Below are 13294 nucleotides of genomic sequence, written 5' to 3'. Positions count from 1 at the left end.
TCAGAGCAACTTTTGCTTTTGAAAATAATAGGAATGAGGTTCTATCCATGGCACCTTGGTGGATAGACCGATTCCTACTTCACCTTGCTATGAACCCAATGCGTGATTGTAAACGAACAAGTATTCTACCTCCCATTGTGATTTGGGTTCAGATGAGAGGGATCAAGTATGACCGTCATGAGTATGTGATCATACTTAAAGCTGCTGCTGATCTAGGTGAAGTGGTGGATGATCCAGCACACAGCTCTCACCAAATGGGGCTACTAGTGATACCCAGCTTGTCTCAACAGCGATTTCACCATTTATCATGGTGAAGCTTCAAACTATGATGCAGAGCATTGGTGATGATTGGGTTCCTATAGATTTGAAATATGAATTGAAAATATTATGTGAGAAAGTGTGGTCAAACTAGTCACATTACCAAAATTTGTCCACTCTATGATGAAGCAACTAATCCTCAATAGTTCAACAAGGTGAAAATCTACAAAAATATGGTGACTGGTCCTAGACTTGGAAAATTTGGCCACTCTTCCTAACCGATCTAAAAAGGAAGTGGAAGCAGATGGGTCAGAAATACAGGAAGACGCAAATGTCGTGGGTATATTTCAAAATGAAGGTCAGAGGGTTGCTCTAAAGGAGAAAGGGAGCAATGAGAACAAAAGGGAGAAACAAAAATACACACAAATAAATGATATTACGATTTATGAGGATAAGGGAACAAGACAAACCTCCTCTAATACGAGTAAAGGAGGATCCAAGGATCAAGTCGAAAGGAATGGGAAATTTTCTAAGGAAAAGGGAAAGCAAAAATTTTTGAGTGAGGAAGACTTGGGGCTCAGCCTCCTTTCTGAGGTGCCACTTGACAATGAAGGCAATTAAGGCTAACCAGGCAATGGGCTACAAACGAATGTTGCACCCATTGATGGTGTAGTGGAAGATCTACAAGATCTCCAAGACATTGACGGATGAATCATCACCATTAATCTTTGAAAATGATGATAAATCTAAGCAATTGAAGAAAATTCTGCAGGTAGTGAAGCAAATGGAAAAATTAGAAAGGGTGAACATCCAATCTCCTCAATAGTCAATTTGTTACTTTGGTAACTAAATGTTATTGCTCCCTGTCGACCATGTATGAGGTCTTCCCCTATCACAAATATTTAGATTTTTTTGGCATATACATTGTGTTATTTCATATTTTTTTGGCTTATACATTGTGGTTATTTATCTCCATTCTTGTCTTTTTATACTAATAGTTCAATAACATACCTTTCAAGTCTAGAAATCGATTCTTTGCTTAGGTTATATGTAAATCTTTTGTCACTGTGTTAGATTGTCCTTTATGGTCATTGTTGTTTTATTCCTTTTCTTTATGGATGAATTGGAGATCTGTCCTATTGTACATATTGTTCTTTCGTTTTCCATTTCTTTTTCTTGTCTTATTTGTTAGTTTTTGTTCCTATTCTTTAAATTTGTGTTTGGCGTTTTGGTGTTGGTGGTGTGAAGTTACTGCTACTCTTTGGACCTTCAAAATTTTCCTGTTCCTAAATCTGCAATGAAGATTTTTGCTTGGAACATCAGGAGTATTAATGGAAAATTCTCGCAATAAATGTTTAGCAAAAAAATTTTAAAAACATAACCTTGATCACCTGTTCTTATGGGAGACAAAATGCCACGAATCATCAAATCTTTTTTGTTTCTAAGAAAATGTCTTTTAACGGTTACTTGTCATTTGGCCATGTGAATAGTTCAAGTGTCAAGGGTCTTATGGGTGGGTTATGGGCCCTCGGCCGTAGGAATATGGATTTCGAAGTACTTCTTGCTGATGGATCTCGCATTATACTTAAATGGATCTCACCTATTGCCCCTACCTTCATTCTCTTTGTTTATGCTCTACCATCGTACTCTGACCGGAATACCTTTCTGGGCAAAATTAGATTCCATTATTCAATCTGTTGCGAACCTTTCATTGTAATAGGTGACTTTAATGAATTCTTTCATGCTAAGGACAAGTTTGGATCCCAATTTAAACCTTCTCCAGCTTTGCACTTGCTGCAATCCTTAACTCGGGTACCAACCTCTTAAAACTCTCTGCACCTGGGAAATATTACAATTGGACCAATAAGCAGAAACCTCCTAATCTTATTAAAAAGAAACTTGATAAGAATTTTGCTTCACCTTCTTAGATACGTCTTTTTCCTAGCCCATTGGTCTCTAAACTCCCTGCTACTAGATCAGACCATAACCCACTCATTCTACAAATAGCCTCTTCTTTACTGGTGGGAGAACTTTTCCACTTCTAGAATGCCTGACTTTTTCACCATAGTTTTTCTCCAGATGTTAAAAATTCTTGGATTTTAGCTCCAGAATCCTCTCTGGATCTTATTTCAGAATATGATAATAGTTGATATATTTATTGAATTAGTCACATGTCAGTTTGACGAGACCATTTCAACCATCTTATCCATTATTTTCAGCAAATAAAATTAGTCACGCAAATGTGACAAAAAAAAAATCTGAGTGGCAATAAATAAAACAACAAATCAATGTCTTTCGCAAGTCATAATGGGCATCTTGAAGTTTGAAAGTATCAAACGGCTCCATATTGGAATAATTCAATCAAGTACAACCTGAAATTTGAACACCTCCCCCTCTACCAACAAAATTGGGAAAGAGTTTTCTATTTTAGAGGAAATATAAAAAAAATGGAATTTTAGATGAAGTATCAAGATCAAGATGATGCAATACAGTCACATCATGATACAAAAATCTGAATCCAGAATAGCATTTAATTAGATCATATGTATGATCATATATACATTTATGAGTATGACATTTGAAAATAATACTAAACACATGCTCGGTAAAATATAAAGTCTTTTAGATCTCAAAACAAGCCATTTAGATAATCAATCTAGTTATCATTATAAATTATCATTCAAGTGATAAGGTTAATGAGATTGAAATTTTTTTTTTTGGAGAATTGATAGTGTTTTATTTAGGGGTGAGGATTATTATATATACTACTAAAGAAAATCTTATTAAGAACTGTTGCTCATTGTAAACTAAACAATTTATGGTGAGTGATCATAAATACCCTAATAAATGATCTACTCCTAATTTCAGTCCATGCAAACTCTTTATTTACTCATTAAACTCTAAGTCTTTATGATTTTTAAATTAATTTTAATGATTGAATATATAATACACATACATAATTAAAACAACTAGTTTTTCTACATAATTCTTTTTCATCCAATTGTGCAAGAACATGCCTCTTAGATAAGCAGCATAATATGTCTAAAATAAAATTTGATTAAACATATGGTTGTTTCCTTGTCATTGAAAACATGTAAAGCAGTCTATAAAAACAATAGCCAAAACCTACAAAGAGTACCCTGACCAGAGTTTACATAGACCAATATCAGGTCCATTTCTTATAAGGAAATGGATGGTCCATTTCCTTGTAGATGTGTGACAAGTGTTCCAACATTATATCAAATGGTAGAAATCTATTTACAGGTCACATCAATCAATTGACTGATGTGACATTTAAATGGATTTTCATCATTTGATGTGATGTTGGAACACTTGTCACACATCTGCAACGAAATGGATGGTTCATTTTTGACAAGAAAATGGATCTCACAAATTTTCCAGTTTACATGGCACATCAAAGCTGTATAACAATGTTTTTGTTGTGTGCCTTTGACCAAGTAATAAACAATTTTAAAAAAAATATTTTTTATGTATTTTTATTGTTTCTTTAATATTTCTGGATGCTAAAATTATGTTTGATTACACAAGAAACCAAAAAAAATTTTTTTCAACAAAAAAATGAAGAAAAAAAAATGGAGGTTTTTAGGGTTTTAAAATAGGAGGTTATGTTTTAATATAAAGACAAAAAATACCTCACAGCCTTCTCAAGAGAAGAATGCCAATTTGGTTTCTCAAAGTGGACTCAAAATTGTGTCAAAATTTCGAATTTGTTTAAAAAATGAAAAGATAAAGAAATACCAAAAATATATAAGATTTTATTATATGATTTGGACTATTTCTAATCAAAAAATGAGAAAAGACAGAAGAAATAGGAACTTGCCGTACAACCTCTTCTTATTACGATTACATAATGATGGAAATTGAGTTGGTCCCAATTCTTAAATTTGTCGATCTAAATTGGCTGCCGAAAACTGAAATTGGCATATGTGTCGGTTTCCGGCTTTGAAAATGCATCGGACCTCCGTCATGAATGTCTCTCTCTGCTTTTGTGACTCTATGAATACTTTGGCTTTAGTGCTGTCGTAGCACCCTGCAACCTATAGTCTAGATCGAAACTTGTGGTTGAGATAAAATTCCGACCATTTGTTTGCGTAAATTAAATTTTTCTAAAAAAATTTAATTATGAAATGAGTGACCAAGATTACGTCTAAACTATAAATTTAAATCCTAACGGTGGGCTAAGGGTAACGTACATTTATTAAGCAGCACCCAATGCGCTTGCCCCCTTGCAAATGCGACTCAGACAGAGACTACAGGGAGAGAGAGACTATATAACAGTCTCACTCACCTCTCTCTCTCTCTCTCTCTCTTTCTCTCACGAATTTCCTCTTTTGTATATTCATTCACATTATATAACAGTCTCACTCACCTCTCTCTCTTTCTCTCACGAATTTCCTCTATTGTATATTCATTCACACTGCAGCTTCGCCTGCCCAATCATTATTTTAATCTCTTTCTTCACATTTCAAATTCAAAGATACTGATGGCCCAAGTGGGTCTCTGCCCTTCAGATTCACGCAAGCTTCCCTGTTCCTACCTCAACTCCTCCTCGCTTCCCTTCTTCCCTTCTTCCCTTCACTGTCAAAGATTTCAACTTCTTCTTCATATGTACTTCTTCAGAGTTCTTGGGTTCCTCTTCGTCCCCTTAGTTTCTCAGCACTTTGTTCGGATTGGTCTCATTTTAAGAGATGAATTGTTTTCATTTCTATAACGAGGAGAAGAAAGAGGACGACGATGGCTTCATGTCTAGGATTTCTAAAGTTTCCTGGGCACGTTCCCTGAGCGTCACTTCCAATGGTTTGGACGTCAGACGGTTTGAGTTTGGATGCGATTCGAGGGACTTCTCCTATTCTTTGCCTTCTCCAGACTTATTCTCTCTCGGGAGACCCAATAATCTCCGAGTCTTTTCCTTCTCTGAGCTCAAATTAGCTACCAGGGGATTCAGTCGTACGCTCTTGATTGGTGAGGGAGGCTTTGGATGCGTTTATAGAGCTGTTGTTAGAGTTTCTGCTGATAATCCTGATGCCTACATGGATGTTGCCATCAAACAGTTGAATCGGAATGGTTTACAGGCAAGACCTTCCTTCCCTCTCCCTCACAAACTCCCTTCCTTTCAATTTAAAGCTTTACATGGATTTCTTTAATGAACTCTTCATAGTTATTTCCCTCTCCCCCTCTCCCTTGTGAAACCCAGGGAATACGGTGTGAGATTTATTTTGCGAACAGTCTGCAAGTATTTTTGAGCTTGATGTGAGGTTGTCATTGGGAAATTGTCCATCTTGGGTTTATTTCAATTTGTAGGTTGTTTTCGCATTGGAAGGAACTTTCTTGCTACAGTCCATCATTCTTTTGAAGGAGAATTATTTCTTGAAATCTTCTCACATATATTGCAGATAAATCATGTCTCACTTAGCTTGCTAACTTAACCTGTCTTACTAAATAGCATGCTGGTTATAAAATGCTTGGCTGTCTTAGAATCTATTGAATCGTGGAAGGGTAAATCTTGGAAACTATTGTTGACGTCTGAGGGATCTGCACGCACACCAAAACTGTTGTTGTAATCACAATACTTCTTTAGAGCTGAAACGTATATGAAGTACTTTCTTTAAGGTATTTAGACACCCCGAATTGTGCAATACGGGTTCTAAAAGTGTCTTCACCCCAAGATCGTCGCCCAAACCTTGGTTGCACCCGAAGGTGAAACATATTGGTCTTCTTTAGGTATTTAGACCCCCGATTGTGCTCGGGTTCTAAAGTGTCTTCACCCCAAGATCGTCGCCAAACCTTGGTTGCCCCGGGTTTACTCAGGTATAATCGTTATGTTCGCTTACAAAATAACGGGGAGAGAAAGAGGAGGAGGAATTCTTGTGTCAAGAATGGCACGAAATGGAGTTTATATAGGCCCCAAGGTTGTGGGTGAGGGTAGGTGTGAGGGTCCTTTCACTCAACTCTCTTCGCAGGTACCTTGGTGACCTTCCCTGGAGGGTGCCACTCAAATGGCATCTCCCGTATTCACCCGTGTGGGCTTTCGGGAGGGCCCTGACAACTGGGCCTTCCGGATAGCCCCCACCCAAGTCCCAAGTCATATAGATATATTAATATTAATATATATAAAAGTCCCAAGTCCCAAGTCCCAAGTCATATATATATATTAATATATATATATATATATATATATATATATATATTCATGGCAAGGTTACTATAGGGTTCCGGCAAATTAATAATACCTGGGCTAAACAAAACCATGGATAAAAGACACAATTAAAATAAATAAAATATTTATATAAAGTTTTAAACATATTTACAACAGAAACATACCCAGTGGTATTAGAAGCATCACACCTTACAATGATCAATAATTCTTTGTACAACTATCAGTGTGACACCTTTATTTGGATTTGGTGCGACCAGTTTTTTAACCATCTTGCGAACTACAGAAGACATAATTTCCCTTACAGATTTAAGCTCATTCAATCATTTTTCCGTGACCCCATGGATTCTGTTGCAGTCTTTAAACTTCAGGTTTGCTAGTTAAACCAAGGGAAACGGATATGGAGAAGTTTTTGAAGTTGAGCTCAACTTATCTTTAGGTTTGTGATTGCATCAGCAGTTATCATATTGTTGGTTTGTTCTTTTTGTTTACTTTCCAAGATCATCTCGTTAAGTAACATTATACCTGATTGATTTTCATGCAGTTTACTGGAGTTTTTACCCACTTATTTGATGATTGATCTAAAATGTTGAGTTCATCTCATGGTTTCTTCTCTGTTCTACTTTCTACTGTGCAGGGACATAAAGAATGGATTACAGAAGTAAACTATTTGGGTGTTCTGAAGCACCCAAATCTTGTCAGATTAGTCGGATATTGTGCTGAAGATGATGAAAGGGGTATTCAACGGCTTTTAGTATATGAACTTATGCGCAATAAAAGCTTGGAGGACCATCTTCTCACTCGGATGCCATCTCCTCTTTCATGGGAAATGAGATTAAAAATTGCCCTGGATGCAGGTCGTGGTTTATTATACCTCCATGAAGAAATGGATTTTCAGGTACAGATTTACTTTTCCATAAATCTACTTGGTTTTTTGTTTGGAGGAGTTATATTGCAGTTTTGTATAATTAGATACTCTCTACAAGAGCTGGGGCACTTGGCACTTCACTGAACCTGGCTCCATCTGTGGGTAATGGGCTTAAATTATACAAGCTTCTAGAGGAGGGTTGGTGCAAAATTGAAATACTAGTTCAAGGAAATGTTTTTTGTTTGTTTTGATACCTTTCCATTTCAATTTGCTGAGTTCAGCTGGTTCATATATGTTAGGTTAGCTGCATATGTATCAAGGTCTCAATTGAACCAATTCATCATGATCCCTGGAGATTTTGAATTATAAATTTCCTTGTCTTATTTTGGCTTGATCTGTTTATGCATTCTTTAAAAAATGGATCCTCACGTGTTTGGTGCCTAATTTTATATTCACCTTTCTAGATGACTCGCACATATTGGTGGTCTACCCTCTTTCTGCATATTCATCAATTAATCCTACTTTCCTTGACAGAAACTTTCAGAATTATTTTAGTGCCATCAATATGTTTTAACATGGCTTCAAATAAATCCATGGCTCATTGTGTACTATACTCTGCCTCTCTTTCCCTGTATTACTAAACAATGTAAAATTCAAATGCTACACAAGTCCCCTTCTTCTCAGTTGAGTATGTTATGCTCTATGCTTTTCAACAAGATCAGTGATTTTCCTCCACTGTAGTAAATTAGGTTTAGAAACTTGATTTTCTGTTTGGGATGAACAACAGCAATCAAGTTGGTCGTTCCCACTGTTAACAACCATGAAGCCAGAACCCTAACTCTCCTTGATGTTTTTTTTCTATTAATGCACCAACTACAGAGTAAGGATTTTTTAAATATAGAAAGAAAAAATTCCTTAATTTACCGGCAAATGAAACTTATGCCCGTGACAAGTATAAAAAAATGAGGAACCATTATAAACTACTCTTCCAGAGAGGCAAGTGGTTCAGTTTGGATGAAGGTAAGTGTTGGATTCAGGTCTGTAGTTGCTTCCACAGATATCACTAACCCAGAACATGGTTGCATCTTCCTGTGATATTTGCATCCCGCTCAGTACAACAGCAGCCAAAAAAGGTTGGAGAGATTGCAAGATGTACTACTTCAATCCCTTTGTAGTTTCTTTAGTGAATGAGATGGTTTCTGATTTGTATTCTTGCATAGGAAAGTTATAAACAAGGAATGATCATTCTTAACATGCTAGAGGAGGCCATAGATATGCTTTAATTCTCAATAGAGATCATTTTAGTTCTTTACTAGTGCTGAAACAAAACTGTAGAGTATCATTAAAAAAGTGTGTGCTATAATTAGTTAGACCCTATCCTTTTCCTATCCTCTCTTTTGGGAATTTTTATGAAGGTGAAAGCCTTACTTAAATCCAGAAAATGTTATGGTGATCTTTTGTCGTTCCACAATTTTCATGTATGCAGGTTATAAGATAGGCATATTGGTTGTTTCTCAGTTATCTTGGTTATCATACCTAAATCCCACAATTTTAAGCAATTTGGTGGGTGGGGGTGTGGCACTCCCAATTTGAACCAATTTGGCTGCTTGACCTCTTGATTCTTAATATTTTAACTCCATTGTGAGGGCTTCATCATTCTGCTTCTGCAGGGCCTTCCCAGGGGGATCTAGTCACTTTGGTCTATAGACATCAGCCAGATCTACTTGCAGTTCAGGTTCCCAGTTAGATGGAAGGTCAATTTATACCATTCCTGTTGTGAACCATCCATAAATTCTTTTCCCACAGAATTCATATCATTGATTGGTTGCTGGGTTACCTGATCTGTTGCAGTCTAGTCTTGAATGGTTTTCCTTTCACTGTGGAAAAATCAGTTTGTGCCTTATCAATGTTGAATTGGATTTGTTTCCTTTGCTGCAGTTAATATTTCGGGATTTTAAAGCTTCAAACATCCTGTTGGATGAAAATTTCAACGCGAAGCTCTCTGACTTTGGATTGGCTAGCTTGGGTCCAGCTGATGGACTTGGTCATGTTTCAACATCGGTTAGTGATACATCTGCAATTCATTGAAGCTTGCTGTCTTCTATTCCTTGGGGCTTCATGATTGTAACTTGTGAAGACTATTTTACTATTTTTGAAAGTCTGTTGACTCTGGCATTTGGATGCTTTGTACAGGTTGTTGGGACGGTGGGCTATGCAGCTCCAGAATACATTCAATCCGGGAAACTTAGTGCCAAGAATGATGTTTGGAGCTTTGGTGTCGTCCTCTTTGAACTCATTACTGGAAGACGATCAGTGGACCGAAACCTACCCAAGAGTGAGCAGAAGCTTTTAGATTGGGTTAAGCCATATGTATCAGACTCCAAGAAATTCCACCTTATACTAGACCCGCGACTAGAAGGAACTTGTATAAAATCTGTCCAAAAGCTTGCCTCCCTTGCTAACAAGTGCTTGATGAAGCATCCCAAATCTCGCCCGAAGATGAGCGAAGTGGTTGATAAGCTTGAACAGATGGTTGCGGAGACATCATTAGCAACATCATCAGTTGGTGGGGGTTTGGAGTCTATCAAAGCAGAAACCAAACCTGCAGGAAATGTTTCACCTAGACGTGGGGCCAATTATCTGAAGAGGGTGGTATTTGATTTCAGAGAAATTGTGAGCTTAAGAAACAGATCCAGTGTGAGGTTGGATTGGAGAAATTGGACACCGGCATTGGTGAGGACTTGGTGACTAGTTTGTGTTGCTTCGGTATGTGCTTTCTTTCACTGCATGCATGGTTTTCTGTAAATTGTGTACATATGCTTAGTTAAAGGCTTCCTTCCTTCGAATGCATATGATTTTTGTTTGAAAAAGGCTTTGCCAAACGAGTCCAGATGTCTTTCATTTCGGCCCAAAAGAAAAAACAAAAAAAAATCTCCATATGTCTTTGTAGGGGATGTACTTCCCAGTTTCTTACAAGGAGAATCAAACAGTTGGTGATCAACTCAATTGACTGTAGATTGGGGACTCCCAATGCGTACTTGCAGCAGAAACAGAAATGGTCACATGCTCTGCTCGTGACTTGCGTACCGTACGTGAGATGGCACTAGTCTCCTCACTCAGTTTCTGCCTTATAATGAAGCAACAACTCGGAACCCGTGAGCATGTCTTTATTCTGCACAGCACCCATTTCAGATTAATTCAGATTTAATGCCCTTCTTTTTTCTTTTTTCTGGGTGAACAGATATAATGAATAGTATTCTGGGGAGAGAGAGAGGGAAGGTGACAGAGAGTAGAGGTTAAAGATTGAAATTTTATCACGAGAACCAATAGCAATGGGCTTCCATTCCTGATTCCTCTCACGAGCGAGGGAGCTTCCCAGATACATCATCTCCTTGTGATTCAAGTTTCAGGCTGAAATCTAAATGGTGGAAACATGTAGGACCCTAACCCCCTCCAGTCTAAAACTCTTTCTTTGAGTGACAATTAGACAGACACCATTAATGGACCAGAGATACGGCGGTCCTACTAGGGATTCATTCGTCCCACTGTGTCATGCATGCATCCATGCTTTCTCCCACTCCCACCACATTACTCTGCTACTATTATTAACACACAACAGTTCACTTCACTTCACTTTTACTTGTGGAGTTGTGGTGGTCACTTCTAGGTCCATCATCCATGCTACCAGATAGCAACGACTCATCTTTCTTTACCCATTTCCCCCACCAACCAATAGAATCCTATGTAAAATTACTTTACTTAGTGCGCGCCCTGCAGGTCCACACGCTTATAGTTTGTGTTTTTATCTTTCTCCCTATGTTTTATCAGTAACCATGCATTGAGAAAGTGAAAGCAAACACATTTAGCAAATTAATATATATATTGATACATTAAAATTGTTTATATATATATAAGATAAGAAGGAGAAACAAATACATATGAAAGAAAAAAAGCTAGCTGCGGGTCACATATCTTTCCTAGCAACCACTTCAGCAGCTGTAAACTGTAATACAATTACTTTTCCTTTTTCTAAACTTAATTTCAAACTATCTTCACCATTACACTCGACCAAAAACACAACAATCAGGAATTAATCTCCTTCTTCTCTTGTTTCCACTTTCTTACCAAAAACCCCCCTCATCAGAAGCAGAGGAAAGAAGAAGAATGAAACATGAGATCGATCAGATCATCTCAGATCAGACCCTGAAATTCTTGCCCATGAAGGTTTGACCGAACTGCCAATTGGCAGGGGCGATGTTCCATGAGGTAGACTTCCGGCGATCGCTACCGGTAACCCGGAAGGAGAGAGGCTGGCCCACAAGGACAGCATTGGATTGCCAGTTCTGGCCCCAGTTCCTGCTCATGGCCATCCATCCGGTCCTTGTCCCTTTCACGCTCACTCCCACTATGTCCCCAGCTCCTGCCACGTTTGTCACCAATACCAAGTTGAAGTATCTGAAGCCGTTGATCGTGAATCTTATCCCACCCCTCTTCCTGCAAGGGACCCTGCATGTATAATCCACCATAGAGCTTTTTCAGTCAAATCGAATGAATCCAATGCAATGCAAGCATCTGGTATAATTAAGTAAGTACTGACCGGCGGAAGGCAACCGGTACAATACCGGCACGGTACTCAGCGATCTTGAGGAACATGGGCATGGCGAGATCGAAGTGTGGTCGAGGTGGGTTGCACCATCCTCCATTGTCGCTTGGTTGTGCAAAGTTAGGTGGGCAGAAGTTAGTTGCCGTAATTAAGATGGATGGACTTCCCGAATGACACCATTTGGGGTCGTCTGCACACTTAATCTCGAAGCACGCGCCGCAGCTCAATCCGTTGTTGAACAGGGCTGTGCTCAATGCAGCTGTGCTCACACCGTACCCTTGACTGTACAGGTTGCCGTAACCACACGCTCCTCCTGCGCCCACCAAAACAAAAACAAAACAAAACAGAATGAATCAAAAATCGGCTTCGGCACCGAGTGGTCTTTGTGCTGAATGTAGGTTATCTAAAAGAAAAGTTAAGAGCAGGTGAAGGAAAATGGTGAAAAGAAGCTGGAAAATCCAGTGTTGAGTGAAGAATGGGAGATGTGGCAGTGTAGGTTTACATACCCATAGTTCCGGACGCGTCGTTGCCACCGTAGAAAGTAGCATGAGCATTCTGCCATGCCCCTCCGGAGTAGACGCCAGGGATGCGGGCTTCAGCAATAGCCCAGAACCAGAGAAGAGAGACCACGAAAACCAAACTTACAAAAGCCATTTGCCTTCTTGCACCGGTCTACAATGGCTCTTGAATCAAGGCAGCAACCAGAGAAAGAAAGAGACAGGCGGAGATACAGCAAGCAAGAGGGTTAAGGACGAATGGGAATGGGAATGGGAATGAGAATGAGAATGAGAATTGAGTTTGAAACCAAAGTGGGCTGGGAGGGGACTACTTATTAAGGAGTTATCAAAGGGGCAGGGGTAAGGGATGGAATTACACAAGCGTCATGCTGACAAACATTGTGGGGTTCCCTGTATTGCCATTGGCCTTTTTAATAATTACCCCAATTTTATTCTGAAAATGAGGGAAAGAAAAAAAGAATTAGAAGACAAGCAACGAAATACGACCCGAAACCGCTGTGAAGACCCACCCGCGCAAGTCGCTGCTCCACCAAAATTTACCCGCGTGTTTTCCTGCTTTTTTTTTTTTTTTTTTCTTTTTCAGCTGGAGAGCTAGAAATTTTCTGATGCAGAAAATTAAGAAAAAAGAGCGGCAAATTTACGGAAGATGGGACCCAGTTATCCAAATTCATCGGCCCACATATCACGGCGTGCTTTAACAGTATATGGGACCCATCTCGAGCCCCACGCACAGTGTTCTGTTAATTTTCTGCCTCTACCAACGCCCACCAACTCTATTTTCTCTCTACCTTTCTGGAGACTTTGCATAATGGGGAAAAAAACAGGAAGAAAAACCAATAAGAAAGAAAACATTGGTGCATGTGTAGAAGACG

The 13294-nt window shown here is 38.7% G+C and overlaps 2 protein-coding genes across 2 annotated transcripts; one reads left to right on the top strand and one right to left on the bottom strand.

Moving 5' to 3' along the window:
* Window positions 1-4779: 4779 nt before the first annotated feature.
* Window positions 4780-10768, top strand: LOC149023142 (serine/threonine-protein kinase PCRK1-like). The gene is made up of 4 exons (XM_089143684.1): window positions 4780-5351; window positions 7071-7331; window positions 9240-9362; window positions 9495-10768. Exons 1-4 carry the CDS (start codon window positions 4968-4970, stop codon window positions 10047-10049), a joined length of 1323 nt encoding a protein of 440 aa, XP_088999810.1. The 5' UTR covers window positions 4780-4967; the 3' UTR covers window positions 10050-10768.
* A 421-nt stretch (window positions 10769-11189) lies between these two features.
* Window positions 11190-12714, bottom strand: LOC149023141 (expansin-A6). Its single transcript, XM_089143685.1, has 3 exons — window positions 12411-12714; window positions 11899-12217; window positions 11190-11807 (listed from the first exon to the last, which is right to left on the bottom strand). Exons 1-3 carry the CDS (start codon window positions 12556-12558, stop codon window positions 11498-11500), a joined length of 777 nt encoding a protein of 258 aa, XP_088999811.1. The 5' UTR covers window positions 12559-12714; the 3' UTR covers window positions 11190-11497.
* Between the last annotated feature and the right edge of the window lie 580 nt (window positions 12715-13294).

This window comes from Hakea prostrata, chromosome 2 (genome assembly GCF_041222555.1).
Source record: "Hakea prostrata isolate BN-2017 chromosome 2, UWA_Hpros_2, whole genome shotgun sequence".
Classification (NCBI taxonomy): domain Eukaryota; kingdom Viridiplantae; phylum Streptophyta; class Magnoliopsida; order Proteales; family Proteaceae; genus Hakea; species Hakea prostrata.
This window is presented reverse-complemented; position numbering and strand designations above follow the sequence as displayed.